The sequence below is a fragment of the Haliotis rubra genome, unplaced genomic scaffold (genome assembly GCF_003918875.1).
Source record: "Haliotis rubra isolate DU_JTF1 unplaced genomic scaffold, ASM391887v1 Scf37, whole genome shotgun sequence".
NCBI lineage: Eukaryota > Metazoa > Mollusca > Gastropoda > Lepetellida > Haliotidae > Haliotis > Haliotis rubra.
The window spans coordinates 1,057,838-1,085,248 of record NW_025767046.1 but is presented as its reverse complement, the minus strand read 5'-3'; the positions used below and the strand labels follow the sequence as shown (position 1 = coordinate 1,085,248).

Below are 27,411 nucleotides of genomic sequence, written 5' to 3'. Positions count from 1 at the left end.
CTGCTCACCTGTGTTATGTAGAGAGTCAGGCTGTAGTGTGGGGGTAGTGCTAGGGCTGGTTCCTGTAGGGAGCTTGGCTGGAACTGCTCACCTGTGTTATGTAGAGAGTCAGGCTGTAGAGTGGGGTAGTGCTAGGGGCTGGTTCCTGTAGGGAGTTGGCTGGAACTGCTCACCTGTGTTATGTAGAGAGTCAGGCTGTAGTGTGGGGGTAGTGCTAGGGGCTGGTTCCTGTAGGGGGTTGGCTGGAACTGCTCACCTGTGTAAGGTAGAGAGTCAGGCTGTAGTGTGGGGTAGTGCTAGGGCTGGTTCCTGTAGGGGAGTTGGCTGGAACTGCTCACCTGTGTTATGTAGAGAGTCAGGCTGTAGTGTGGGGTAGTGCTAGGGCTGGTTCCTGTAGGGAGTTGGCTGGAACTGCTCACCTGTGTTATGTAGAGAGTCAGGCTGTAGTGTGGGGTAGTGCTAGGGGCTGGTTCCTGTAGGGAGTTGGCTGGAACTGCTCACCTGTGTTATGTAGAGAGTCAGGCTGTAGTGTGGGGTAGTGCTAGGGGCTGGTTCCTGTAGGGGAGTTGGCTGGAACTGCTCACCTGTGTTATGTAGAGAGTCAGGCTGTAGTGTGGGGTAGTGCTAGGGGCTGGTTCCTGTAGGGGAGTTGGCTGGAACTGCTCACCTGTGTTATGTAGAGAGTCAGGCTGTAGTGTGGGGTAGTGCTAGGGCTGGTTCCTGTAGGGGAGTTGGCTGGAACTGCTCACCTGTGTTATGTAGAGAGTCAGGCTGTAGTGTGGGGTAGTGCTAGGGGCTGGTTCCTGTAGGGGAGTTGGCTGGAACTGCTCACCTGTGTTATGTAGAGAGTCAGGCTGTAGTGTGGGGTAGTGCTAGGGGCTGGTTCCTGTAGGGGAGTTGGCTGGAACTGCTCACCTGTGTTATGTAGAGAGTCAGGCTGTAGTGTGGGGTAGTGCTAGGGGCTGGTTCCTGTAGGGGAGTTGGCTGGAACTGCTCACCTGTGTTATGTAGAGAGTCAGGCTGTAGTGTGGGGTAGTGCTAGGGCTGGTTCCTGTAGGGGAGTTGGCTGGAACTGCTCACCTGTGTTATGTAGAGAGTCAGGCTGTAGTGTGGGGTAGTGCTAGGGGCTGGTTCCTGTAGGGGGGAGTTGGCTGGAACTGCTCACCTGTGTTATGTAGAGAGTCAGGCTGTAGTGTGGGGTAGTGCTAGGGCTGGTTCCTGTAGGGGAGTTGGCTGGAACTGCTCACCTGTGTTATGTAGAGAGTCAGGCTGTAGAGTGGGGTAGTGCTAGGGCTGGTTCCTGTAGGGGAGTTGGCTGGAACTGCTCACCTGTGTTATGTAGAGAGTCAGGCTGTAGTGTGGGGGTAGTGCTAGGAGGGCTGGTTCCTGTAGGGGAGTTGGCTGGAACTGCTCACCTGTGTTATGTAGAGAGTCAGGCTGTAGAGTGGGGTAGTGCTAGGGGCAGGTTCCTGTAGGGGAGTTGGATGGAACTGCTCACCTGTGTTATGTAGAGAGTCAGGCTGTAGTGTGGGGTAGTGCTAGGGGCTGGTTCCTGTAGGGGAGTTGGCTGGAACTGCTCACCTGTGTTATGTAGAGTAGAGAGTCAGGCTGTAGTGTGGGGTTAATGATAGGGGCAGGTTCCTGTAGGGGAGTTGGCTGGAACTGCTCACCTGTGTTATGTAGAGAGTCAGGCTGTAGTGTGGGGTAGTGCTAGGGGCTGGTTCCTGTAGGGGAGTTGGCTGGAACTGCTCACCTGTGTTATGTAGAGTGTCAGGCTGTAGAGCGGGGTTAATGATAGGGGCTGGTTCCTGTAGGGGAGTTGGCTGGAACTGCTCACCTGTGTTATGTAGAGTGTCAGAGAGTCAGGCTGTAGTTGGATGGGTGTTAATGCTAGGGCTGCTAGGGGGGTAGTGCTAGGGGCTGGTTCCTGTAGGGGAGTTGGCTGGAACTGCTCACCTGTGTTAGGTAGAGTGTCAGGCTGTAGTGTGGGGTAGTGCTAGGGGCTGGTTCCTGTAGGGGAGTTGGCTGGAACTGCTCACCTGTGTTATGTAGAGAGTCAGGCTGTAGTGTGGGGTAGTGCTAGGGGCTGGTTCCTGTAGGGGAGTTGGCTGGAACTGCTCACCTGTGTTATGTGAGTCAGGCTGTAGTAGGGAGTGTGGTTCAGGGGAGTTGGCTGGAACTGCTCACCTGTGTTAGTAGAGAGGGCTGTAGAAATGGGGTAGTGCTAGGGGCTGGTTCCTGTAGGGGAGTTGGCTGAACTGCTTGCCTGTGCTAGGTAGAGTTAAGTTAGAGCATTAGAGTTCCTGTATTGGATGGATTGCCTTTGGTAGTCTATATGTTAGGTAGAGTGCAGGGCTGTTATGTAGGGTAGTGCCAGGGGCTGGCTCCTGCAGTGGGAGTTGACTGGATCAGCTCACCTGTGTTAGGATAGAGCATTGGGTATTTCCTTTGGTGGTCTATATAAGGGAGTTGACTGGATCAGCTCACCTGTGTTAGGATAGAGCATTGGGTATTTCCTTTGGTGGTCATTATAGGGAAATGACAGGAAATAGCTCACCTTTGGTGTCTATATAAGGAGTTGACTGATCTGCTACCTGTGTTAGGATAGAGCATTGGGTATTTCCTTTGGTGGTCTATATAAGGGAGTTGACTGGATCTGCTCACCTGTGTTAGGATAGAGCATTGGGTATTTCCTTTGGTGGTCTATATAAGGGAGTTGACTGGATCTGCTCACCTGTGTTAGGATAGAGCATTGGGTATTTCCTTTGGTGGTCATTATAGGGGAAATGACAGGAAGGGCTCACCTGTGTTAGGATAGAGCATTGGGTATTTCCTTTGGTGGTCTATATAAGGGAGTTGACTGGATCTGCTCACCTGTGTTAGGATAGAGCATTGGGTATTTCCTTTGGTGGTCTATATAAGGGAGTTGACTGGATCTGCTCACCTGTGTTAGGATAGAGCATTGGGTATTTCCTTTGGTGGTCTATATAAGGGATATTTCCTTTAGTTGACTGGATCTGCTCACCTGTGTTAGGATAGAGCATTGGGTATTTCCTTTGGTGATGTTTATAGGGGAAATGACAGGGAGGGCTCACCTGTGTTGGGTGCAATGTAATATAATAGATGGGAATGGTGAAGTTATAAATTTCTGCCTTTGATCTGTTTGTTGTTTTGGCAGAAGCTGAAATACTTGACATCAGATTCTTTTGTATGAGTTTATTGGTTTGTTTTAACACGGAACACAGCATTAATTCCAGCTTAGATATCTGACTGTATCCTGTAAATAATTAAATCTGGACCAGATGATCCAGTGATCAATATGATAAGCAATGATCCACGCCTTTGGGTTCAATGACCGCAATCAACCAAGTCACAGAACCAGACCCCAATCCATTTAGTCATCTCTTATGACCATCATGTTTCCAGGCACCTATTGTAACTCAGAAAAGCGACGGTTGCACTTCTTAGTTAGTTCCAAGTTCGGCACAGCACCGGATGAACATACAGTTTCTTATCTAATTCCATGAAAATGCCAGTGCTCTGAATGTGTATCTGAAATAATCCTGGAGACGCTTCCATAGTTTCTTTGATGATTAATCCAAAAAATCCAGTCACAAAGGAAACCTGTTAGGAGCAGTCGGGAAGTTGAAAGCCAAGTGACCAGTTATCCACTGTGCATGACTGGCGAGTGTTGATGTAGCAAATGCATGACAGGAGGGAACCATTTGTACCTCATCCCACTTTGAAGTAGGCCCGAGTTAGCCGAGATGCCAGCCTTTGATCCAGGCCAACACTATACAGGGAGACCCTAGTTCCAGACATGATCGCTTCTAATGTGATCCAGAGTTGGCCGGAAACATTGCTGCCTCTGTTTATTCATCATTTATAACATGGCTTGTGTGGGTAGGGGCACATGTGTAACCAAGTGGTTGAAGTATTCACTCGGCATGATGATATGTTCGAATCTGGCATGAGAAAAATCTGTAGGGCTTAGTCCCTGCGGTGACATGGCTGGGCTTCACTACGCAGGTTGCAAAAGGTCTTCCATATTTCCTAGCTTGTTACAAACTTAGATGGAGTGGTCAGTCTAGGATGGAGTGGTCAATCTAGGATGGAGTGGTCAGTCTAGGATGGAGTGGTCAGTCTAGGTGATTTGTTGTATCATTTTACATCAAAGGCATTGGCTTATTCATTAATTATTAATCATTTGGTTTTCATGGTTCAGACATAATTATTTACATGCTGACTTGGTTTAGTTATAACACTGCTGATAATGGCATAAAACAAAAGTGTGACAGGAATTAAGCTGAGAGTTATTTTGAACCTATCACTCACTCACTCACTCACTCACTCACTCACCCACTCACGCTCACTCACTCACTCAACAACACAACCACATTCTCACTCGACCATTCACCACTCACTCAAAAACTCCCATTTCTGGTGTCCCCTGCCGTGATATTGCTGGAATATTGCAAAAAGCGGCGTAACACCCAACTCACTCACTCACTCAAAACTCAATCACTCATTCAACCACTCAACCACATACTCACTCGACCACTCACCACCTACTAACTCACTCTCATTCTCTCAATCTTGGTCATTGGTCACTGAAGGTTGCATGGGTTACCATTGGTTGGTTTGTTTAGTGATGGAACGTTATGTGTGATTGGCACCATGGACCCCAGTTAATAGAATACAGCATACAATTATACAACATTAAGTCAAATGTGATGGAAAACACACCTGGAACAGACAGACCAAGGTTAAACATTGAATCCCTCTCCCTCTTAACAGAGCACTATAAGTGAATTACAGGCAATGCCAATTGAACAGTTTGCCTAAAGGAGTTAGAGAAATCATGACAGTAAAGTTTCTTATGTACAATTATGCAAATATGTTTGCTTGTTAATTCTAGTATTCGTACGGTTGCATACATATTTTATCAGCACTTCAGTGTTGTATATATGTTTGCCGTCCCAGAACACTCACTTTTGTCACTGCAGTGTGTAATCCCCGACATCAGTACACCGTGTGCAATTAGTTCTGGTACATAACTGTAGAATATTCATGTCAGGAGAAATACCTTGAATATCTTGGATCACTGGGTTGCTTTCAAATTGATTATTGCCCTCTTCTGGGTACTCATCAACAAATCACAAGGTGATCCCTACAAATGTCAAGATCCAGGGACAAATTTGTCACTCCGAGTGAAAGCATCAGTGTCAACATAGGTATTCCCTCTTTCACTTTCATGTTACTCGGCTAACTTTCCATCAATAATTCATCCGGTTGGGTTGTCAACGTGCTTCAGTTGGGACGAGGACTGGGAATACGTTACCAAGGTAGCTGATGTAAACTGGCTGGAATGTCATCATGGACTTGGATGAGCGTCATCATATGCTTATAGAAAGGTCACAGCCTGGGTGGTCCCATCGTCTAAGGCACTGCTGTGTAGAGTTGTGTCCCTTATACATTGCCAATACCTGATCATGGGTTTGAATCCAGGTTTGCTCTGATTTATTATGGTTTTAGGTTTGTCAGTTACATACCCGTGTTATGGGCTTCACCAAAGGCGAAGTGTCTGAAAACTGTTTCACTTAACGTTTCCTTCTCACATTAAGGTTACAATCAGTGATATTGGTTAAAAAACCAGGCCACTCACTCACTAAAGGATATGCTTTAGATGGCATCATTTGGTTGTAGGAATGTAATCATATGCCTGTGGATGTAATCATATGCTTGTAGGAATGCAATTACGTGCTTGTGAATGTAGTCGTCTGCTTGTAGGAATGTAATCATGTGCTTGTGAATGTAATCATCTGCTTGTAGGAATGTAACCATATGTGTGTGAATGTAATCATCTACTTGTAGGAATGTAATCATATGTGTGTGAATGTAATCATCTGCTTGTAGGAATGTAATCATATGTGTGTGAATGTAATCATCTGCTTGTAGGAATGTAATCACATGCTTGTGAATGTAATCATCTGCTTGTAGGAATGTAATCACATGCTTGTGAATGTAATCATCTGCTTGTAGGAATGTAATCATATGCGTGTGAATGTAATCATATCCTTGTAGGAATGCAATTACGTGCTTGTAAATGCAGTCATCTGTTTGTAGGAATGTAATCATATGCTTAAGGAATGTAATCGCCTGGTTGTAGGAGCATCATGATGCATTTGTGAATGCAGTCATAGGTGGTTGGTATGCTGTTTTGTGGAGCTAATACAAGTTTCAGCATGGTGACTTAATATCACAGAATCAGACTACCAAAGCAAAATAATTCTCAACTGTCCTGAAGACAACTTTTCTGAAACAGATTTTGAAGCCTTGTCTCAGTCTGGTTGTAGGAGCATCATGATGCATTTGTGAATGCAGTCATAGGTGGTTGGTATGCTGTTTTGTGGAGCTAATACAAGTTTCAGCATGGTGACTTAATATCACAGAATCAGACTACCAAAGCAAAATAATTCTCAACTGTCCTGAAGACAACTTTTCTGAAACAGATTTTGAAGCCTTGTCTCAGTCTGTTACAACCAAAGATTGTCATTTTCATTGATCAGTGAAGCAAAATAACAAGTATCCTATATAAAATTCAATGATTTCAATGAATACAAAATATTTCACTTTCAGTAGCAACCCCAAAAAACATAAGATCAAAGGATCAGAAAATTGGAAATGATATTTTCTTCTGTCGACTATTCCAAAGGGACGATGCAAGAGGCAATTTTGTATATGAAAGATGCAGTTGCATACTCATTTCAATGAGCAATAGTTGCAGCCATAGACATGTATCACTGACAGACGCGAGTCCTGAATGCCTGCATGGCTGCCTTCTATACATACATTGTACATAGCACAATACAAGCAACCATTCTTGTGAAATATTCCCCCGACCACTGGTATTGATCTGTACAGGGATAAGCTGGTTAGCACTGATGTGATAGTTGAATGTGAAGAAACTTCACAAAAATCAAATTAATTTCAGCTGAGAGATTTGGGACGTGAATCCTCAAGGAGCCTTGTCCCAGAGTGGAGGCGGAAATCAGATTGTCGACTGAATACCCTTCTTTTATTGTGGTCACTATGTGGAATTACGGTGTCCACAATGCCAGTATCAAGGCACGTATCATTATGTATCATATGAATTTGGATGTGCACACTGCCCAGAACCATCCATATTCCATTTTTTGGAGTCCATACTGGCCTGAGGTATAAAGCAATATTTTGTTATGATAGCATTTAGATATGCACACTTCCCAGTATGATCCGTATACCATTATTATGGCAGGGCGATGGGGTAGTCTAGTGGTCAAAGCATTTGCTCGTCACGCCGGAAAAGACCCGGGTTCGATTCCCCACATGAGTACAATGTTTTAAGCCCATTTCTGGTGTCCCCCGACGTGATATTGCTGGAATATTGCTAAAAGCGGCGTAAAACCAAACTCACTCACTCACTCACTCACTCACCGTTATTATGGCACTTAAATGTACACCCTGCACTGCATAATCCACATGAATTATTGTGGGACTTAAATATGCCCACTGCCCAATATTAAGCCATACACCATTATTATAGTGTTTGAAAGTACACGCTGCCCAGTGTAAGCCATTTATCTTTATTATGGAATTTGAAAGTCAACATTACCTTATGTCAAGTCATATATTGTAACTATGGAATATGAATGGCCACACTACCCTAGTGTCAATCATTATATTGTAATGGTGAGATCTAAATGGCCCCACTACCTATCATCAAGCCATATACTATTATTATGAAATTAGAACATCCACACTACCTTGAGTGTCAAGCTGTATATTGTAATTGTGAGATCTAAATGGCCACACTACCTATCATCAAGCCATCTACTGTTATCATGGAATCCGAATGTCCACACTATCTAGTGTCAAGCCACCTACCCACTTGCTCAATAAGGAGCTGGTTTTGTCAGCTTTTGCAATATGAATGCCCAGGCCAAAGTATGTATGTACATATAGTAAATATACGATATGAACTTATTCTGTGAGTTGTATTTACTGAATAAGCCAATGTTAAAATCTTGCAGAAATATTCTGTAATATGTTTTTGCACCTAGAAACCCAGGATGCATGATCTAATTTATTCGTATCAGTAGCTGTTTCTATTTATTACAATCCAGTGAAAAAGAAATATGGACTGGCAACATTTTAACCAGACTGGAAGTTTATTAAACTTGTCAGTTCAGCTAGAATTAGTCTCTATTTGTCTCTATATCTCTGTTGTATACCTTTTGTCATGTGGCAGGAGGCCTGTGTGGAACTTATTCATTTGCAGTGTTTGGTGGCTGTACCTATATGATCACCATTAGATGCAAATTGAAGTTTTGCACATTTCAACGGTTCTTGTTTTGTGATAAACGCTTTAAATTTATGAGTATTCAGGCATGGAAGAAGAAGTGTGTTCACAGGATGTGATGTTAATGATTTTATTAATAAAAATACATTAGTGTGCAGGATAGTTTTGTATAACTGTAACAGCATAACGTGAGTCATCCTACTGTAAGTGAGTTTAGTTTTACGCCTCACTCAGCAATATTCCAGCTATATGGCAGCGCTCTGTAAATAATCGAGTCTGGACCAGACAATCCAGTGATCAACAGCATGAGCATCGATCTGCTCAAGTGGGAACCGATGACATGTGTCAACCAAGTCAGTGAGCCAGACCGTCCGATCCCATTAGTCGCCTCTTACAACAAGCATGGGTTGCTGAAGATCAAGTCTAACCCGGACCTTCATGGGTATCGTCCAACTGTAGGTCTCATGACATTTCCGGTTGGTGTTGGAGTATGACTCTTCTTCAGAAGCTGCATGACAATATCTTTGTATCTTCAGATGCCACAATGATGGCAGCTAAGGCTACCATGCTGAAGTAGTGTATAAATTATATAATAGTAGAGATCATTCATTGTCATCTCATCAGTTCAATTTCAATTTCTAGTTGAAATGTTTGTTAAGTCCTCAGGATGAACCTTCTAGTGTTGGATATGATGACATTGCCTCCACAAATTCATGGAATTGAAAATTTACACTAAGTTAGGATGCTTAGGAAAATATACAGGAATCTAATAATGAACATGGTGTCATCATTCATTAAAGAACAAGGATCTATGATATCATTGGAGGATGGGTTACAGGACATTGAATGTATGGAAACCATCAGCAAGGTCACACATTGTGGCCATATTGTTGGCGAGTATGATATACTGGGGACATATTTTAAACCAGCAGTCTGACAAGGGATTTTACTGTTAATTATTATTACCCGCCGGGCATTTAGCGTGAAGCGGGGGATATAGTATTAGGCTCCGTCCGTCTGTCCGTCCGTATGAATTGGAATATCTTAAGAACTGTTGACTGGATTCTTTTCATATTTGGTACCTAGGTTCATCACACTAAAATAAAGGTCCCAGTCAGGTTTGGTGACCTTGGCCTTCATTTCAAATTCCCAAAGGGACTTTAACGTTTTACCCTTGTCAGCGAGATATCTCAAGAACCGTTCACTGGATTTTCTTTATATTCAACACCAAGCAGGAGAAGACGCAGGGCCCAGTCGATTTTGGTGACCTTCACATAATTTTCAAGGTCACGGTGACACTTTGAAGATTTCAGCATCTTTAACTGCATGTTAAGATTGTAAGCGTTGTTATTTTATTTTTAGGGGTGTTCACTTTAGAAGACTCGGACACTTATGAGTGTTTTCCCTAGTGAGTTCTGACAATGATAATTGACTTAATTACTGATTGTAGATGTTGTACGAAGAACATGGAACATTTACACAATAAATGATCACATGTTTGTGTCTTCTTGGTCGTTTAATATTTGAATCCTGTTGCAGTAGTAGAACCTGCGCCAAACACAGAGGTGGCTCCTCAAGTAATTGCCCAATATTATTAGTCAACTTTCAAGAAAAGTATTATGTCTGGGAGACCTAATCTGACAAAGTATTTCAATGGGTTTAAGAAGAAAGAGTACTTGATATGAGAAAATCTCTTTAGAAGTCCTCCACACAGATGCATAAGCTATGGTCTTTGGGCGGTGGTTAAAGCATTCACCCGTCATGCCAAAGACCTGGGTTCGATTCCCCACATGGGTACAATGTGTGAAGTCAGGATGAGAAAGCCACAATAACTTGGTGCGCCTAGTGGCTGCAAGAGTTGTATACTCCCCAGGGAGTTGAGATTGATAATGCGATGTGCCATTGAGATTGACATCCAATGATCGAGGGAAAAAATACCAGCGCCTTGAGCATGCACTAGTGAGTGGATATGTGCACTATATAAATATCCTATAATAATAATAATAATAAAAAAGTCCATTTTGGTGTCCCTGCCGTGATATTGCTGGAATATTGCTAAAAGCGGCATAAAACTAAACTCACTCACTCTCTCATGGCAGTCTTAATGATGTAGCTATTTAGTTTTTGCATTAGGATTTAATCCTGCCCAGAACAGAATCTGTGTTATTGAATGGCTTGTCAGCTTTATGTACCACTCTTTCCGAAGATTTATAATGGCAATGCTGTATTCATCAAACCACTTGGGTTGCGTTTTCCCCGTACATCTGCATCATTTGCTACAGATGCAGTAAAGAAGACAAGCCACAATTTTCCACACTACAATACCACAGACTGAATTATCCCAGTGAGGTGCTATTGTATATACGTGACATTCTTGGGATCAGATTTGTTGCACATAAAACATATTCAACACAATGGAATCTAATCAAACATAACCAAGTCCAGGAGGCCATGACAGCCACTTACGTCTTGTAACTCCCATGAAATGGTGAAAGTGTGCACATCTCTCACAGGATGAAGCAAGCACAAGGATGAAAGAGACTGGTGTTCTTTATGTAAATACACCACACTAAAGAAGAATATCCTCACAATTCATTTTGTTGTGAAAGTGATAAGCTTTCGATACTTAGATCTGTAAAACATTAGTGAGTCAGTTTCACATATTGATGCGAGAGTCTCAATGGTGTTCCTTGTTTACCTGGAACATTAACCTGGATGCTTTTCCTGACCAGACTGTATAGGATTCCTATTCCTCTATATGGAACATGGCCTAAGTAGCTAGGAGGTATGGATTCTCAATCTGCCGTAAAGTTAATGGTCGACATCATCAGGTTTATGGATGGCCATTTTACAAGGATTTCACTATAGCCAGATAGTCTGTAATTCTCAATGTGAATGGTGTATTTTGACAGTTATGCTCAATCATCCTTCGGATGAAAGTACTCATAGTTTATGCACTGTCATCATCCAGTGGATAAGTTCAAAGGAGTTTATATATATGAGAAAAGTTATAGATGAGAAACCAGTGAAGGCTGATTGATGATGCAGATATTTTTTCACAAATTTAACGGTTGAAATTCTTATGGCTGATAAATGGCCAGAATGAGTGTGTTGATGAATTAAGTTATCTACAGAGTTGTTCCGTCTAGTGACGCTATGTGTGTCAACAAAATTTTGCCTCTTCTTGTCCAAATATCTTCAGGCATCAGTTCTCTCTCTCTCTCTCTCTCTCTATATATATATGTTTTTATGTTCATGCTTGGCTAATGCCAGGTGAGCTAAGCAGCAGGAAGACAATACACTGGATTAGTGGTAAAAGTGGAAGATACAAGTGCTTCGATCTGCATTACACATGTCCATGTTTGCCAATAATAACCAATGCAATATAGTCATAATTTTTTTTCAAGAAGGTAAACGTCTCTTTCCTGTGTCAATTTAGGCTTTCTTTGGCATAATTGCTCATGGTGTCAATACTGTTCTCAAGGAATTAAACCCATCTCCCTCACTCATCCTGCAAAGCCAACAGAAGAACAAGTAAAAGCTAAATTACAAGAATAAATCAAGACACTCACGCAGTTCCCAGTCGTCAGCTGCACACTTGACGCAGTACATGGATGTTATATGTGAACATCTTGCTGCATATGCTGTGCTTGGATGGAGATGTGAGTGGTCAATAACAGTCAGTTTCAGACTATTTGGTACCACTGGTGTGTGGTCAGATGAGTCAGGAATGGACCAACAGAACTGGTCAAGCAAATAGTGATCAGTGAGGCTTTCCTCAAACCAATTACTTGACACACAGATGTTGACCTGCCGTTCTTGTAGATGGATGAATTGCCGTATTAAGCCAAGAACTTGAAAAGAACTCCAGTCAATCAGTCGCAGGCCCCGATGAAGATGTACCGATATATAGCATAATGTCTTGATTTCATTCAGATAAAGAAACTCTTCATCAGGCCAGATTTATGTATTTTCTTTGTTTCACAAATTAGTTTCTCAAAATGTGGAAAATAAATCTAAACCAAATTAACAAAGAAACTGGTCTTCCACATGTTATCGGGAGTCAAGATCTTAGAATATAATGATGTTGCTCTTATCTACTGTATATGCTGAAATAGGTTAATTGCACCTCCAAGTTAATTTATCGATGTTCAAGATAAAGTAGTTGACGTATGGATTTCAACTTCTTTCATTGTGATGTTTCAGTAGAGATGCAAGTACCTTCATTAATGTTGTATGTCTGATAGTAATATGGGCATTGCACTTGTATACTCCCAACACATCTAAAATTCTTTTGAATTCCTAAGCCTTTGATCTTTTAGTATTTGGTTTTACAATATGGTCAAATATTAATGTATGGTTGGACAAATGTATTTTGGAATGTCAACTTCCATTTATTATGTTAATTTTCTATAAATAAATGGAAATAGAAACAAGTTTTTATTTGGAGGACATTGAGGATAAACGTTGCTAGGTAGTTATCGTATCTGTATTATATCATCTGTATACATATACTTATGGGAATATCATGTACAGAATGTCAAATAGTTTGTTGATTAAGGTTTAACTGACTGCAGGAAGCTTCCAGTTTAACAAGACCACCTCTGTAGTCCAGTGGATACAGCTTCCACCCAAAGACTGGAATGTCTGGGGTTCGATTCCAAACCATGTGGAACCAAAAGAAGTTGACCGCCTCCGTGGTGTAGTGGTTAGAGCGTCCGCCCAGAGAGTGGAAGGTCGCAGGTTCGATCCCCGACCGCGTCATACCAAAAGACGTTAAATTATGGTACTTGTTGGTCCCTGCCTGGCGCTCGGCTTAATGGGTACAACAAGGACTGGTCGGCTCGGAGTCAGTATAATGTGTCTGAGTGGGGTATTCATGCTTCACTGCGGCATGGTATTTCAGTGGGCTAGCACTATAAAACCAGCTTCAGTCTGGGCTAGTACAAGCAGGCGCACATACACATATACACGCATGCACATCGTCATATGAGCGAAATATTCTCAAGCACGACGTAAAACCCAATTTCACCTCACCTCACCAAAAGAAGTTGGTATTTGATGTTACCTTGCCTGGTGCTCAGCATTAATAGGCTAAAACAAGGACTGGTTAGAGGAGTGACCACCAATATTCCAGCTATATGGCAGCGGTCTGTAAATAATCCAGTCTGGACCAGACAATCCAGTGATCAACAGGATGAGCATTGATCTACGCAAGTCAGCAAGCCTGATCACCCGATCCCGTTAGTCGCCTCTTACAACAAGCATTGGTTACTGAAGATCAATTCTAACCCAAGTCTTCACAGGTGACTGGTCAGAGGGGAGTCAACGCTATTCCTATATCTCCTCACCTAACATTCAAGAGCCATATTAGTTTCAGAGCTGTAAATTATAGTGCGTACATGTTCCTTGGGCAGCATCTAATAGACTACTTAGTTAGCCTGAAGATGTTTTATCAAATATCAGCTTCTCTAATTCAAGTTACAGAACTCTTTTGTTAACTAATGATAAACTTAAAGAGAATAAGAAAGTCAAAGAAAAACATCACATGTAATCTTTGCTAAAAGTGCACAAAGTTTATGCTCTGACTATAACCTACATTACCAGAAGAGACTAAAAACATTCAGGACACTGAACTTCATTTTGACATAATCATGTAATTGAATTTGCCAAAGGAATACATAAGTGTCTTGACAGCCCCACAGAAAGCAGTCAGTAGAGGATATGGTCGATATGACATTGCTGCTAGAGTACCGGTATGTACATACAGTGTACAGACTAACACAATGTATTACGTGTTCAGTGTATTAATTTTTCATTATTCTCGACTTGTCATTTATCACTGTGCCTTTCCGCGGAGCACCAGCCCAGCGATTGGTCCCAGTACTTTAGCCTGTCATAATAACCAGCCAATGGGGATTGGGTGGTTAAAATGTGTGTCTTACTGATAGTGTTCCTTGACATTGTGGATACTTGCTCATGCTGTCAACCACAGGCTAGAGTTTTATGATTAAGCTGGTCATTGGAACCAATCAATGAGGATTTTTGTTTTTAAAATAGGTATCCTGACTGATAGTGGTCCTTTGATGACGGGCCTTTGGTATTGCCATTTGCTGTGCAGTGTTGGGTCACCTAGCCATGGGGTTTGATTTCAATCATGTCAGGATCTGTTGGTTGAGGAGGTTGAATTCATTTTTACCTAGAGTATGATCCTTCAGCCAGCAGCATCATTACAAGTGGGTCAAACCAAATGGTAAACACATACAATCTCTAGCATTTTCTGTTTCTTCCACTGATATGCCTTGATATATTTGAAAAACAAACTCACTCACTCAAGAATGAATACACTGACAGGGTTGCCCTGTGTGATCCTTATGTCATCATCACCCTATCTATGATGGATTTCTTTAGAAGTGTGGACGGTGGGGTAGCCTTGTGGTTAAAGCATTTGCTAGTCATGCCGAAGACATGGGTTCAATTCCCCACATAAGTATAATGTGTGCGGCCCATTTCTTGCGTCCCTCAGCGTGATATTGCTGGAATATTGCTAAAAGCAGAATAAAACTAAACTCAGTCACTCACTCTTTAGTAGTGGAAAACATCTACAATCTGAATCTCTCCTCCCATATTCCTCCCATGCCTTGATATTACTGAAATATTGTTCAAACACACTCACTCCTTGCATGAATCCAGCCAACCCAGACAGACAGACCAACAAATAACTGGGGACTCATAACCATCATTGCCCCTCCACGATCAGGTTGTTATAGGCACATACCAGTGATGATCAACACCATGCAGTGTACCCTCCATACAGAGACCTCATCCGTCTGCTGCACCCTCTGTGTCTGAGTCTCCCACAGGGGCAGTTCCAGGCCGGAGGACTGCACTGTAGCATGTCAGGGCCTGCTGGGATATATTGCCTATACAACCATCCTTCCAAACACTTTTATTGTAACAGACAATGCTGTGAGACAATCTTCTGCACTTGTGTCAAAAAAGTTGGGCCAAATGATTCCCATTGCTTCAGCAATGAGGAAATCAATAATTTCGCTGCTTTCTATCAGGACATTAGGATTCTTGCATCTTATAGACAATTCAGTGTCACATCCCAATGGTTGCTTTTTGGCTTAAAAGAAATTTAAGTATGGCCCATATTTGGTATTAGATCAGTGCTTGCGCTTCAACTGCAAGAGGGTTTCTTTTGCAAGGCGACAGTATTATGGACGAGAGGAAGATAAGCTAGGTTGACCTTTGGTTTTGGTCTTTGAGCCGATCCCAGGGGAACTTTTCTATCAGTTGAGATAGCTTAGAAGAGAGTTAATAAGATAACCTGATACCGCAAGAAGATGATGGAATGATTAGCCAATAACACAAGGTACCAGAAGCTGAGGAGAATTATTAAACCCTTCATTTTCATAGTTAATAAGCTGTCATGTTCTGGGTTTGCCGTTTCAGGTTGCTGTTTTGTAGGTGAAACCTTAAATGATCATTCCCAGCATCCATGTGCTATATATGTAAAGTTCACTTTTGATGGAACATGTTGCTGAGTCATTGATTCCTATTTTGCATGCAGATAAAATGTTTCCTACATGGCTTTGAACCCGCGAAGATGTGGGTTAGACTTGCTCCTCAGCAGCACTCTCCTACCCAGAGTTCCATGCGGCAAGCCAGCATAGTACCTCTGCCACAGGCCAGAAAAATGTGACGATTCGTCACATCTTGCACCGTCCATTCAATATCATGTACTGGTACATATTTCTTAACTCTTTTATTTTTGACGAGTCTACACATCTAATTAAACATCTTTGATAGAATGGTTTAGTTTCACTGAGAAAATATCCTAAAACATGTAACACTATTTCGATTTGTGTAGCGATCCTTTGTTTACATATGTTGTACGGCTCCATCTGCTGTCATCGAAGCTGACGGAGAGCAAACAATGCAGCCAGTTTGATATCTAAATATGTACTGTCATAAATCTTACTGTCGCAGTTGTGGAAGAATATACATGTAACAATGTAAAACATTGCGTAAAAGCTTGCATAAGGCCGGTCTCTTCTTATTATGAATATGCGCGTTTGTTTACAAACAAGAGAAAAGTCCGGTCACGTGATATGCAAATTAGCCTGTTGCAGTGATGTTATGCTAAGTCATCACTGCGCCGGAGTGTGCCTCAGCAGCCCATGTATATTGTAAGAGGCCACTCACAGGATTGGGTTGTCAGGATCACTGATTTGGTTGCTGCATGACATTGTGTCACAGTTGTTTAGATCGATGCTCATGATGTTAATCACTTGGTTGTGTGGTCTCGATCATTTACACACCAGAAAATTGCTGGAAAAGTGCTGAGTGTGACATGAACTAACCAACAAACAAACCTCATGGCATGGATGCAACTTTATCAGAGACATTTGCTGAATTAAGAGCCAAAACCACTAAAAGGCCAGTCATACCATTGACAAGAGTGAGTGAGTGAGTTGAGTTTTACGCTGCTTTTAGCAATATTCCAGCAATATCACGGTGGGGGACACCACAAATGGGCTTCACACATTGTACCCATGTGGGGAATCGAACCCAGGTCTTCGGTGTGACGAGCCAATGCTTTAACCACTAGGCTACCCCACTGCCCCCATTGAAACATTTGCTTGTCATCCCGAAGGCCTGGGTTCAATTCCATATGTGTCAGGCCATTTAACATGGTTCCAGTTGTGGATGTTGATTGAATATTGCTAAAAACAACATAAACTCCAACCCACCCACTACCACAGACTCTTTTGCTTTTAAAGTCTTTCCTGGAATGAAAGAACAAGCAAAGTCAAGATGTCCATTTAAGTTTAAATTTTGCAATAAAATATATGACAGATTTTCCATTACAGAAATCGCCTTTTTACGGGAAGATGGCTACAAAGTAACAGATTATTTAGCAAGTAATGAAATTGGTCTGAGGAAATTTTGTGCCAAAATGTATTGTCTTATAGGCATAATTTTTGGTCTGTTTTTGAGGTATCATAAGGTCTAATAACAGAATGGACAAGGCTCAGGCTTTGGACTGGTGGCTTAAATCCCTGACTACACTGACTTCTGGACTGAATCAAGGACTTTTTAATGTCTGCAAACTGTGGTTCGGTCTAATCAGGCATCACAATAAGGCCCGAATGACCTGGTGAAATATGTTTACAGCAATGTCCTCTGAGTATGATTAGGAACAAATCTTGACAATAATCCCCTCCACCAACATCCAAGCTATCAATGACACGAACAAGGCCTGCTGTATCGAATCAGTCAGCTTCATTGTGCAGCATCAGCTCAAGGATGAGAATAAGAATGAGATCCCTCTGCACTTGGAATTATGTGTGTAGAACGCAAGCAATCCTGACTTGCTGAGCAAATCCAGATACATTGGGATTTGGCATGGAGGTATACTGTTCACATTTGTGTAACTGATCTCAACTCCTGGGACATGGGAAAGTGGTGAATCTGACAGATCTGAACTACATCACACAGCTAGCTGATGAAGACTAAGCCAGATTCATGGGGTGGTGGGGTAGCCTTGTGGTTAAAGCGTTAGCTCATGACCCCGAAGATCCAGATTCGATTCCCCATATGGATACAATGTGTGAAGCCCATTTCTGGTGTACCCTGCTGTGATATTGCTGGAATATTGCTAAAAGCGGCATAGAACCATACTCACTGATGCTGAAGGGGTCGTTGAATTGTCGGCACGGGTACTACAGATATGTACCCCAGGTACAGTATACAGAAACTTACCCTGGCCATAATGGGAATACAGAAACATACCCTAGGACGATTCCATTTCCATTTTGTCGTATTCTTGATCGGAACTGTAATGCAGTTGTATTAGATACATTTGATTGCCTTATGTAAGTAATGAGAATACACAGTAACAGATATTTCGCGATGCATATGAATACCACTCGCAATCTGTTGAACGGGAAGAACTACATGCAGTTTCGGGTTTGGACTGCAGAATATGGACTCATCTGCCTTTTAGGGTATCGGGTACGTTTCTGTATTTTGACTTTGTTTAGGGTACATATCTGTATACAGAAACGTACCTGGGGTACGTATCTGTAGTACCTGTGCTGACAACGACCCCTTCAGCCTCACTCACTCACTCACTCACTCACTGGCTCACTGGCTCACTCACTCACTCACTCACTCATGGCAATATCCGGCCTTTCTCACACAGTCAAGAGTTCCCAGCTGGTTTGACCAAACACAGCCTAATATTCCTAATTGTGTAATTAGTTTGCTGAAATCATTGGTCTCTTGAGCTGATAACATTTGAACTGATCATTGGAATTTCTGTGATTTCAAACTTTAGATGTTTATTAAGAGTGATTCAGAGTATTCTGAATGATTAGGAATGTGCATTTAGTTTTTCTTGTGAATGCATTGACGTGGAATCTTATAACAAACTGATAGCTGATTACTTGATGTAAATGAAGGCAGCATATGGCGGAAATACAAGTTTGGGGCTCATCTGACTGAAAGTCAAGAGAGTTTGTGTTGTGTGTCCATCGTTAACCGACATCTTCCCTGGAACTACAAGATTTACAACTTTGTATTAATGATCACGTCCCTGATATCTCTATCCAATCCAATTTAAAATGGTATCTTGAAAATGTCACTTTTGCTGCTCCTAAGCTATTTCTGCATGTACCATTATGACAAGTTGCCAGGCAGCAAGCATGAGGTTAGTCTGTCTCACAATCCCTAAATTATATTATTTTCCCTACTGCCTATATAACCCTCTCTGCAATGCTGAAGCCCTTAATGAAGCAAGTCTAGATTTCTCCAGGTTCCCAACTCACTGGGGCTCCTATCTGTGAAGATCCTGTTAGAATTGATCTTCAGTAACCCATGCATGTCGCAAGAGGCATCTAACGTGATTGGGTGGTCAGCCTCGCTCACTTGGTTGACACATGTCATCATATCCCAATTGCTTAGATTAATTCTTATGTTGTTGATCACTGGATTGTCTGGTCCAGACTTGATTATTTACAGACCGCCGCCAGATAGCTGGAATATTGCTGAGTGTGGCATAAAACTAAACTCACTCACTCACTCACTCACTCACTCACTCACTCACTCACTCACTCACTCACTCACTCACTCATTCACTTGGGTTCCTTTTCAATTTAAATGGGTTTATTTGTTACTGTCAAACTTATATATATTCAGGGACTAAGCCTTAGTCTAGCATGAGGAATGTTGTATAATGTAGGATGTGTTGTTTGGTTTATTATGATCTTTTATCAATTTATACAGCCTTTGATCTTCACTTAACACACCTTTTCCAGTGTCCCTAACTTTTTCACATCTCTTCTGGAACTATATATGAATCATTCCAGCTAGGATGTCTCTAAAATGTAGTTTCTGTCTTCCAGACATGTTTGAAACATGGCCACAACTATTTCCTCAGAATTCAGAAGAGCTTCAGACTTGTGGCTCTTACGTTGACCTTAAAGGCACAATGTCACACATTTTCGACAATATTTTGGCCTATATTTTATATATTGGGGGCATATGCCCTAACTTTAGCTTCCTATTGATGCAATAAAAGACTTATTATCCCTTACAACTTGCCTGAAATTGATAATTGAAACTTTGAGGCGAACAGCTTCCAAACAGATAACACTTGCCATAAATGGAATGTAAACGATTGCTCTGTACATCGAAAACCGATGTGTATGCCGAACTGGTTTCAATCACAAGTTGTGCATAGAATATTTGCGAAGGAGCGCTCCAAGGGGCATAACTCTATGGGACTCGATTTAATGCAACATAGCATTAATTCATTCGAACTTTTTAATTTAGTATTGTAATCTAAATACGTAATTTTTGGGGGGAATAGATGATATGGTTGCTTACCTGAAGGCTGATAGTTAGTATTATTGAGAGAAATGCATTATGTACTTTTAGAGAAGTGTGATGTGACATTGTGCCTTTAAGTTTTAATCCAGCTTGGCACAATGTCTTTCGCTCGATCAGTCAACAAGTATAATATGCATTACTTTAGGTTTCACAAATATTGCACTCTTTAATGACCTGGGTGACGTTGGGCCTTTTCCAAAAACAAGTTAAGCTGACAGGCAGTGATGGAACTGAAATGTTGTTCATTTTCACAAAATCCATAGCTCACTCACAAGACTGTTTTTTTATCTTGTGTCATCCTTGAGATGGATTTTCTTTTGGAACAATCACCCATCACCCACATGAAGAAGTTGGCAATATTCCAGCATTATCACACCGGTGCAAAAATAGGGTTTGAAACTTGTATCTTTGTGGGGAAATGAACCTGTTTGTTCAGGAGAACAAGTAAGGGTTTCATTCGCTAAGGGTTTTCCCCATGCTTCAACCACTAAGCTGTCCCATGCTTCAACCACTAGGCTATTCCATATTTCAACCACTAGGCTACCCCATGCGTCAACCACAAGGCTACCCCATGCTTCAACAACTAGGCTAGCCCATATTTCAACCACTAGGCTACCCTATATTTCAACCATTAGGCTACCCCATGCTTCAACAACTAGGCTACCCCATGCTTCAACCACAAGGCTACCCCATGCTTCAACCACAAGGCTACCCCATGCTTTAACCACTAGGCTACCCCATGCTTTAACAACAACTAGGCTACCCCATGCTTCAACAACTAGGCTACCCCATGCTTCAACCACTAGGCTACCCTGTTCTTCAACCACTAAGCTATCCCATGCATCAACAACTAGGTTACCCCATGCTTCAACCACTAGGCTACCCCATGGTTCAACCACTAGGCTACCCCATGCTTCAACCACTAGGCTACCCCATGCTTCAACCACTAGGCTACCCCATGCTTCAACCACTAAGCTACCCCATGCTTCAACCACTAAAGTACTGTCGGAAATGCTAGAAAAATGCTTTTTAGCCTTAATATCTTTATAAAGGTGATAAATGTACTATGTTGTCAATATATCAACTCGCCTATTGTCTACCTAATTTTTATTTCAATCGATTTAACATTCCCATGCATTTAAAGGGCAGTTTACAGGAGAGAATTTGGTACCAAAACAGCAACTTAAGATTTTTCAGAGTTCAACAACAGAAATCTGAAATAGTCTTTACGTTTATGCTAATAATACAGGTGGTGAAAAAATATAAATTAACGTTTTTCCTAAACAAATAAATGTGGAATGTTTGTGTTGCTTTACTTAATTATCGTTTTCTTTATGGAAGAAATATTAATATAAATGTTAAGTCTTGATAAATAAGTTTCCCGTCATGCATGCACATCTTTATCACAGCGTCCACTATGGCCAACGATTTGCAGTCGATTGTTGCAAAGGTTTATAGGTTTTTCTGCTTAAAAAAGACAGAGGTACAACTTTCATTAGTTTAGAAAGGGTTTATTACAGAACTTGTAGAGCTGTTGGCATGTCTTACCAACAAGTTTACAATATTGTAAACAAATCAGACAAGACAGGGACCGTCTCAAATGCAAAACCGGGACGTAAAACCATCCTTGACAACTTTGACAAGGGAGTGCTTAGGCAGGGTCTACAAACTTTATGAGAAGAAAAATATATATATTCTAAAGAAGCTACACCAGTGACTTCGTTAAATCTTTGGCCAATGTTCACAACTAGATTAAACTGACCGAATTACATCCATATTTTTTCAATGAAATATACTGTTGACATGCAAAACATTTATTTAAACGTTGCACATTTCTACAATCAATTGATAAGATAACACAAGTGATAGGATTCTTTCCAATGTACAGTAATTTGTATGTTTATTTCACAACAAACACACATACACAAATGATCCCTTACATAACCAATACGTATATTATACATACACATATTCAACATTTTGCAGAAAACATCTATTGAGATGACCCCTCGCCCGAGCGTGTGCTCAGGTGTCAATTTCACCTGTCGATACCGTGCATGCTGATGACATAACACAGGCAGTTAATGTTTGTTTCAAATAATGTCCAACTAACCCTTATTTTTCTAAGTTTTTGGTATTTTCATCAGTAAAAACACATTTTAGAGCATGTCTCAAAATTTATTCCCTCGGTCTACATTAGGTAGATGTTTCTTGAAGTGATATTTGTTATTTAAGTAACTGTAATACCTCTGAATTTTAAATATAAGTCAAAAAGCATTTTTCTAGCATTTCCGACAGTACTTTAGGCTACCCCATGCTTCAACCACTTAGCTATCCCATGCTTCAACCACTAGGCTACCCCATGCTTCAACCACAAGGCTATCACCCCAAATCTCCCATGTGATGACACAAATCACCTACAACATTAGTCAAGTTCTGGTTTAGTTTTCCCCAACTAATTCAAAAGTACCTCAAGTCAGCTTGCCTGCGACGAATACACTTCAGGACTGACTTGAAAGTGACATGACCCAGTGGACTTCCTCGATTGACTTTTTCCATTTGCGAGATGGTAAAAGTTAGCAGTCAGATTGTTGCTGACTCATTAAAATAAGAATTAGTTCTTAACACTGACTAGCTATGTAAAAATCCCATCTTGCACATGATATTCATCCAGCATGTACCTACTTTAATCCATTAATTTTGTTCCGGAAATCAAACTTCTAGATAAGGTAAGCCATGTTTAGTTACCAAAATGACATTTAACTGGTTCACTTGACCCTCACAAAATGGAGAGTGATGTTTATTTAGGTGATCTTGGTGCCCTGCATAAGGAGTGGGCATTCTCCTGTCATGAAGACTTCTGAAGACTTAATCATACTGATATAAGTGAACCTTGATTATCAATCAGTGTCGATTAGAGCAGAGATTAATGTTTGAATACCACTTCCTGTCAGACCCAATATCTAGATGTTTAATCAACTGGATTATTTAGAAAGACTATTGGGATAACGAGGTTACATTGTAGATTTTGGAAGCATTGTTATAAACATTGCACATATGGGAACATCCCAACTCATGCTCCAAACCCTCCCAACAGGTACTCTGACTCACATTCCAACAGGTACTCTGACTCACATTCCAACAGGTACTGACTCACATTCCAACAGGTACTCTGACTCACATTCCAACAGGTACTCTGACTCACATTCCAACAGGTACTCTGACTCACATTCCAACAGGTACTCTGACTCACATTCCAACAGGTACTCTGACTCACATTCCAACAGGTACTCTGACTCACATTCCAACAGGTACTCTGACTCACATTCAAACAGGTACTCTGACTCACATTCCAACAGGTACTCTGACTCACATTCCAACAGGTACTCTGACTCACATTCCAACAGGTACTCTGACTCACATTCCAACAGGTACTCTGACTCACATTCCAACAGGTACTCTGACTCACATTGCAACAGGTACTCTGACTCACATTCCAACAGGTACTCTGACTCACATTCCAATGACTCACTCATTCCAATCACATTGCAACAGGTACTCTGTCACTCTCTGACTCACATTCCAATGGGCACTCTGACTCACATTGCAACAGGTACTCTGACTCACATTCCAATGGGTACTCTGACTCACATTCCAATGGGCACTCTGACTCACATTCCAACGGGTACTCTGACTCACATTCCAATGGGTACTCTGGCTCACATTCCAACGGGTACTCTGGCTCATATTCCAACGGGTACTCTGACTCACATTCAAACGGGTACTCTGACTCACATTCCAACAGGTAGTCTGACTCACATTCCAACAAGTACTCTGACTCACATTCCAACAGGTACCCTGACATGTGTTCCAACAAAGACATAACATACACCCCAACCCCTTCCCGCACACATCCATGCCAATCACAGGCAGACAACTCTCCTAACTCCACAATGACTAAATCAGGACCTTCCTTCTAACCCCCACTTCCTAACACCCCTTAATGGTCCATCAGGACCCTCCACCTAACACCCAAAACAGCCACATTTGGACTCCTTCTTACACCCCACTTCAACCAAATTTGAACCCCTCCGACCACCCCAAAATGATTCCATCAGGACATTTTACTCCATACAACTTAATCATTACACCCCTCCACCCAACAATCCCTGACACTACCATTTGGACATCTGCACTACACAACCTCCTCACCTCCCACCCCTTCCAATACTCCCATACCCCAATATCTTGATCTGCACTACCTTGATTCAACTCTCCACCCGTTCCACCAGCTGTCTGGCTGTGCCAGTTCCACTATTCTCACACACCTCATTCATCGTGGAACAGGCAGAATGTGAAAGCAGTGAACATTGAACATCACACACTCTTTCTAACACCCTCCTTTCCATTCCTCCCATCACTCCCACCCAACACCCCTCCTCCAGGCTGATTCCCATACCCCATCCATATCGGAGCTGAGAAGAGGCTATATGAGATCGGGAAGGCAGTGAACACTGAACATAATGCGACAAATCCTAACACCCTCCTTTCCATTCCTCTCCCATCACCCCACACCCCTTCTTCCAGGCTGATTCACCCCTTCCATATCCGAGCTGAGAAGAGGCTATATGAGATCAGGCTGAGCGTAATGCACAAATCCTAACACCCTCCTTTCCATTCCTCTGATCATCCATCCAACACCCCTTCCTCCAGGCTGATTCCCATACCCCATCCATATCAGAGCTGAGAAGAGGCTATAAGAGATCGGGAAGGCAGTGAACACTGAACATAATGCACAAATCCTAACACCCTCCTTTCCATTCCTCCCATCACCCACCCAACACCCCTTCCTCCAGCTCACTGGCTGTGATTCTCTCATGCCTCATCCGTAGTGGAGCAGAGAGCAGGCTGAATGAGATGAGGAACGTAGTGAACATTGATTAGTTGTGTTGGTCTGACAGGGATGCCCTGAGATAAACACATTGCACGCTATCAAGATATTGCTGTTTGTTCCTCACCCTCCCAGGCCTCTCCCTCCCAGATTCGGACAGCACCTCATGAATAACCAATCGCCCAGATGGTTACCCTCAAAGGTTAGTGCCTCTTCTCACTGCTTCGTGTCCCAGCTTAGTGACAGGAAGCAATGTTTCGCTCCACTTACAACACTCACGTGTTGACAGTTCTCTTTCCAGTTGCTGATGCTGGTATATAAAATCTGCTACTATTTGCAATCTGAACCAGACAGTATACAGGATACAGTGAAACAATGTCTTGCACTTGCACACCCAGTCATCCAAAAACCACAAACCAATTACGAGGTCACGTGACCAGAGTTACATCATCAGTGGAGTATCTCAGCGTCAAGATTTGATTGTGTCGGCTCTAAGAATACAAAGTATGTGTCAGGTTTTCGATTCAGGATTCCGAACATATGCCAACTGTGCTGGGTTAGAAGAAACCACTGCTCGATTGAGCGGGAAATAATCATGGGTTGGGATTTCAATCAAATTTGGAACTGCTCTGTCTTGTGTTATGTTTCATCAAGAGCCAGTGGCAGCATATTTTGTGAATAACAATTCATTTATCTCTCAATCAGCTGTTGAAATAACAGACCACATCTGACAAATGGAGACTGTTTTCTTTTATATGCAGAACAGGAAGCAATTTTCACTTTATGGTCTTTCACTTCTTGAATTGCAACCCCTGCAGATTTCCCACTGGTGTAAATGATGTGTGTGCTGAACAAAATGAAAAATATTGGTCCTCAGGAAGTGTTTGAAAGTGGCTTGAGTTGAAAGGGAAAAGAAAATGTCATTAGATGTTGTTGCTATCCAAAAATATTCAAACTATGTCCTTTACCATCAGACATGCAGTCAGGGCAAGGTGACATGTAGTCACCATTATTCCAGCTTTATCCTTGCCATCAGGGCAAGGTGACATGCAGTCACCAATATTCCACCTTTATCCTTGCCGTCAGGGCAAGGTGACATGTAGTCACCATTATTCCAGCTTTATCCTTGCCATCAGGGCAAGGTGACATGCAGTCACCAATATTCCAACTTTATCCTTGCCATCAGGGCAAGGTGACATGCAGTCACCAATATTCCAGCTTTATCCTTGCCATCAGGGCAAGGTGACATGCAGTCACCAATATTCCAGCTTTATCCTTGCCATCAGGGCAAGGTGACATGTAGTCACCAATATTCCAGCTTTATCCTTGCCATCAGGGCAAGGCGACATGCAGTCACCAATATTCCAGCTTTATCCTTGCCATCAGGGCAAGGTGACATGCAGTCACCAATATTCCAGCTTTATCCTTGCCATCAGGGCAAGGCGGGCAAGGTGACATGCAGTCACCAATATTCCAGCTTTATCCTTGCCATCAGGGCAAAGTGACATGCAGTCACCAATATTCCAGCTTTATCCTTGCCATCAGGGGCAAGGTAACATGCAGTCACCAATATTCCAGCTTTATCCTAGCCATCAGGGCAAGGTGACATGCAGTCACCAATATTCCAGCTTTATCCTAGCCATCAGGGCAAGGTGACATGCAGTCACCAATATTCCAGCTTTATCCTTGCCATCAGGGCAAGGTGACATGCAGTCACCAATATTCCAGCTTTATCCTTGCCATCAGGGCAAGGTGACATGCAGTCACCAATATTCCAGCTTTATCCTAGCCATCAGGGCAAGGTGACATGCAGTCACCAATATTCCAGCTTTATCCTTGCCATCAGGGCAAGGTGACATGCAGTCACCAATATTCCAGCTTTATCCTTGCCATCAGGGCAAGGTGACATGCAGTCATGCAGTCACCAATATTCCAGCTTTATCCTTGCCATCAGGGCAAGGTGACATGCAGTCACCAATATTCCAGCTTTATCCTTGCCATCAGGGCAAGGTGACATGCAGTCACCAATATTCCAGCTTTATCCATGCCATCAGGGCAAGGTGACATGCAGTCACCAATATTCCAGCTTTATCCTTGCCATCAGGGCAAGGTGACATGCAGTCACCAATATTCCAGCTTTATCCTTGCCATCAGGGCAAGGTGACATGCAGTCACCAATATTCCAGCTTTATCCTTGCCCTCGTGGAAAAGTGACATGCAGTTATCCCAGCTATATTGACTACATATATGCTTTTGTATACCAATGTACGATGACTAA

General features: G+C 42.2%; 1 protein-coding gene across 4 annotated transcripts in view; it reads left to right on the top strand.

The window, feature by feature from the left end:
- The window catches only part of LOC124285828 (trafficking protein particle complex subunit 13-like), a 194,562-nt gene that overhangs the window by 104,416 nt on the left and 62,735 nt on the right, over positions 1-27,411 (top strand). The window contains exon 1 of one of the 4 annotated variants that reach the window (XM_046722097.1): positions 25,212-25,335. The exons of the other annotated variants lie outside the window; for them this stretch is intronic. Within the exon in view, the coding sequence (XP_046578053.1) occupies positions 25,320-25,335 (16 nt within the window). The 5' untranslated portion in view covers positions 25,212-25,319. Of the gene's footprint in view, positions 1-25,211; positions 25,336-27,411 lie in introns of those variants that run through there. 4 annotated transcript variants of the gene reach the window in all.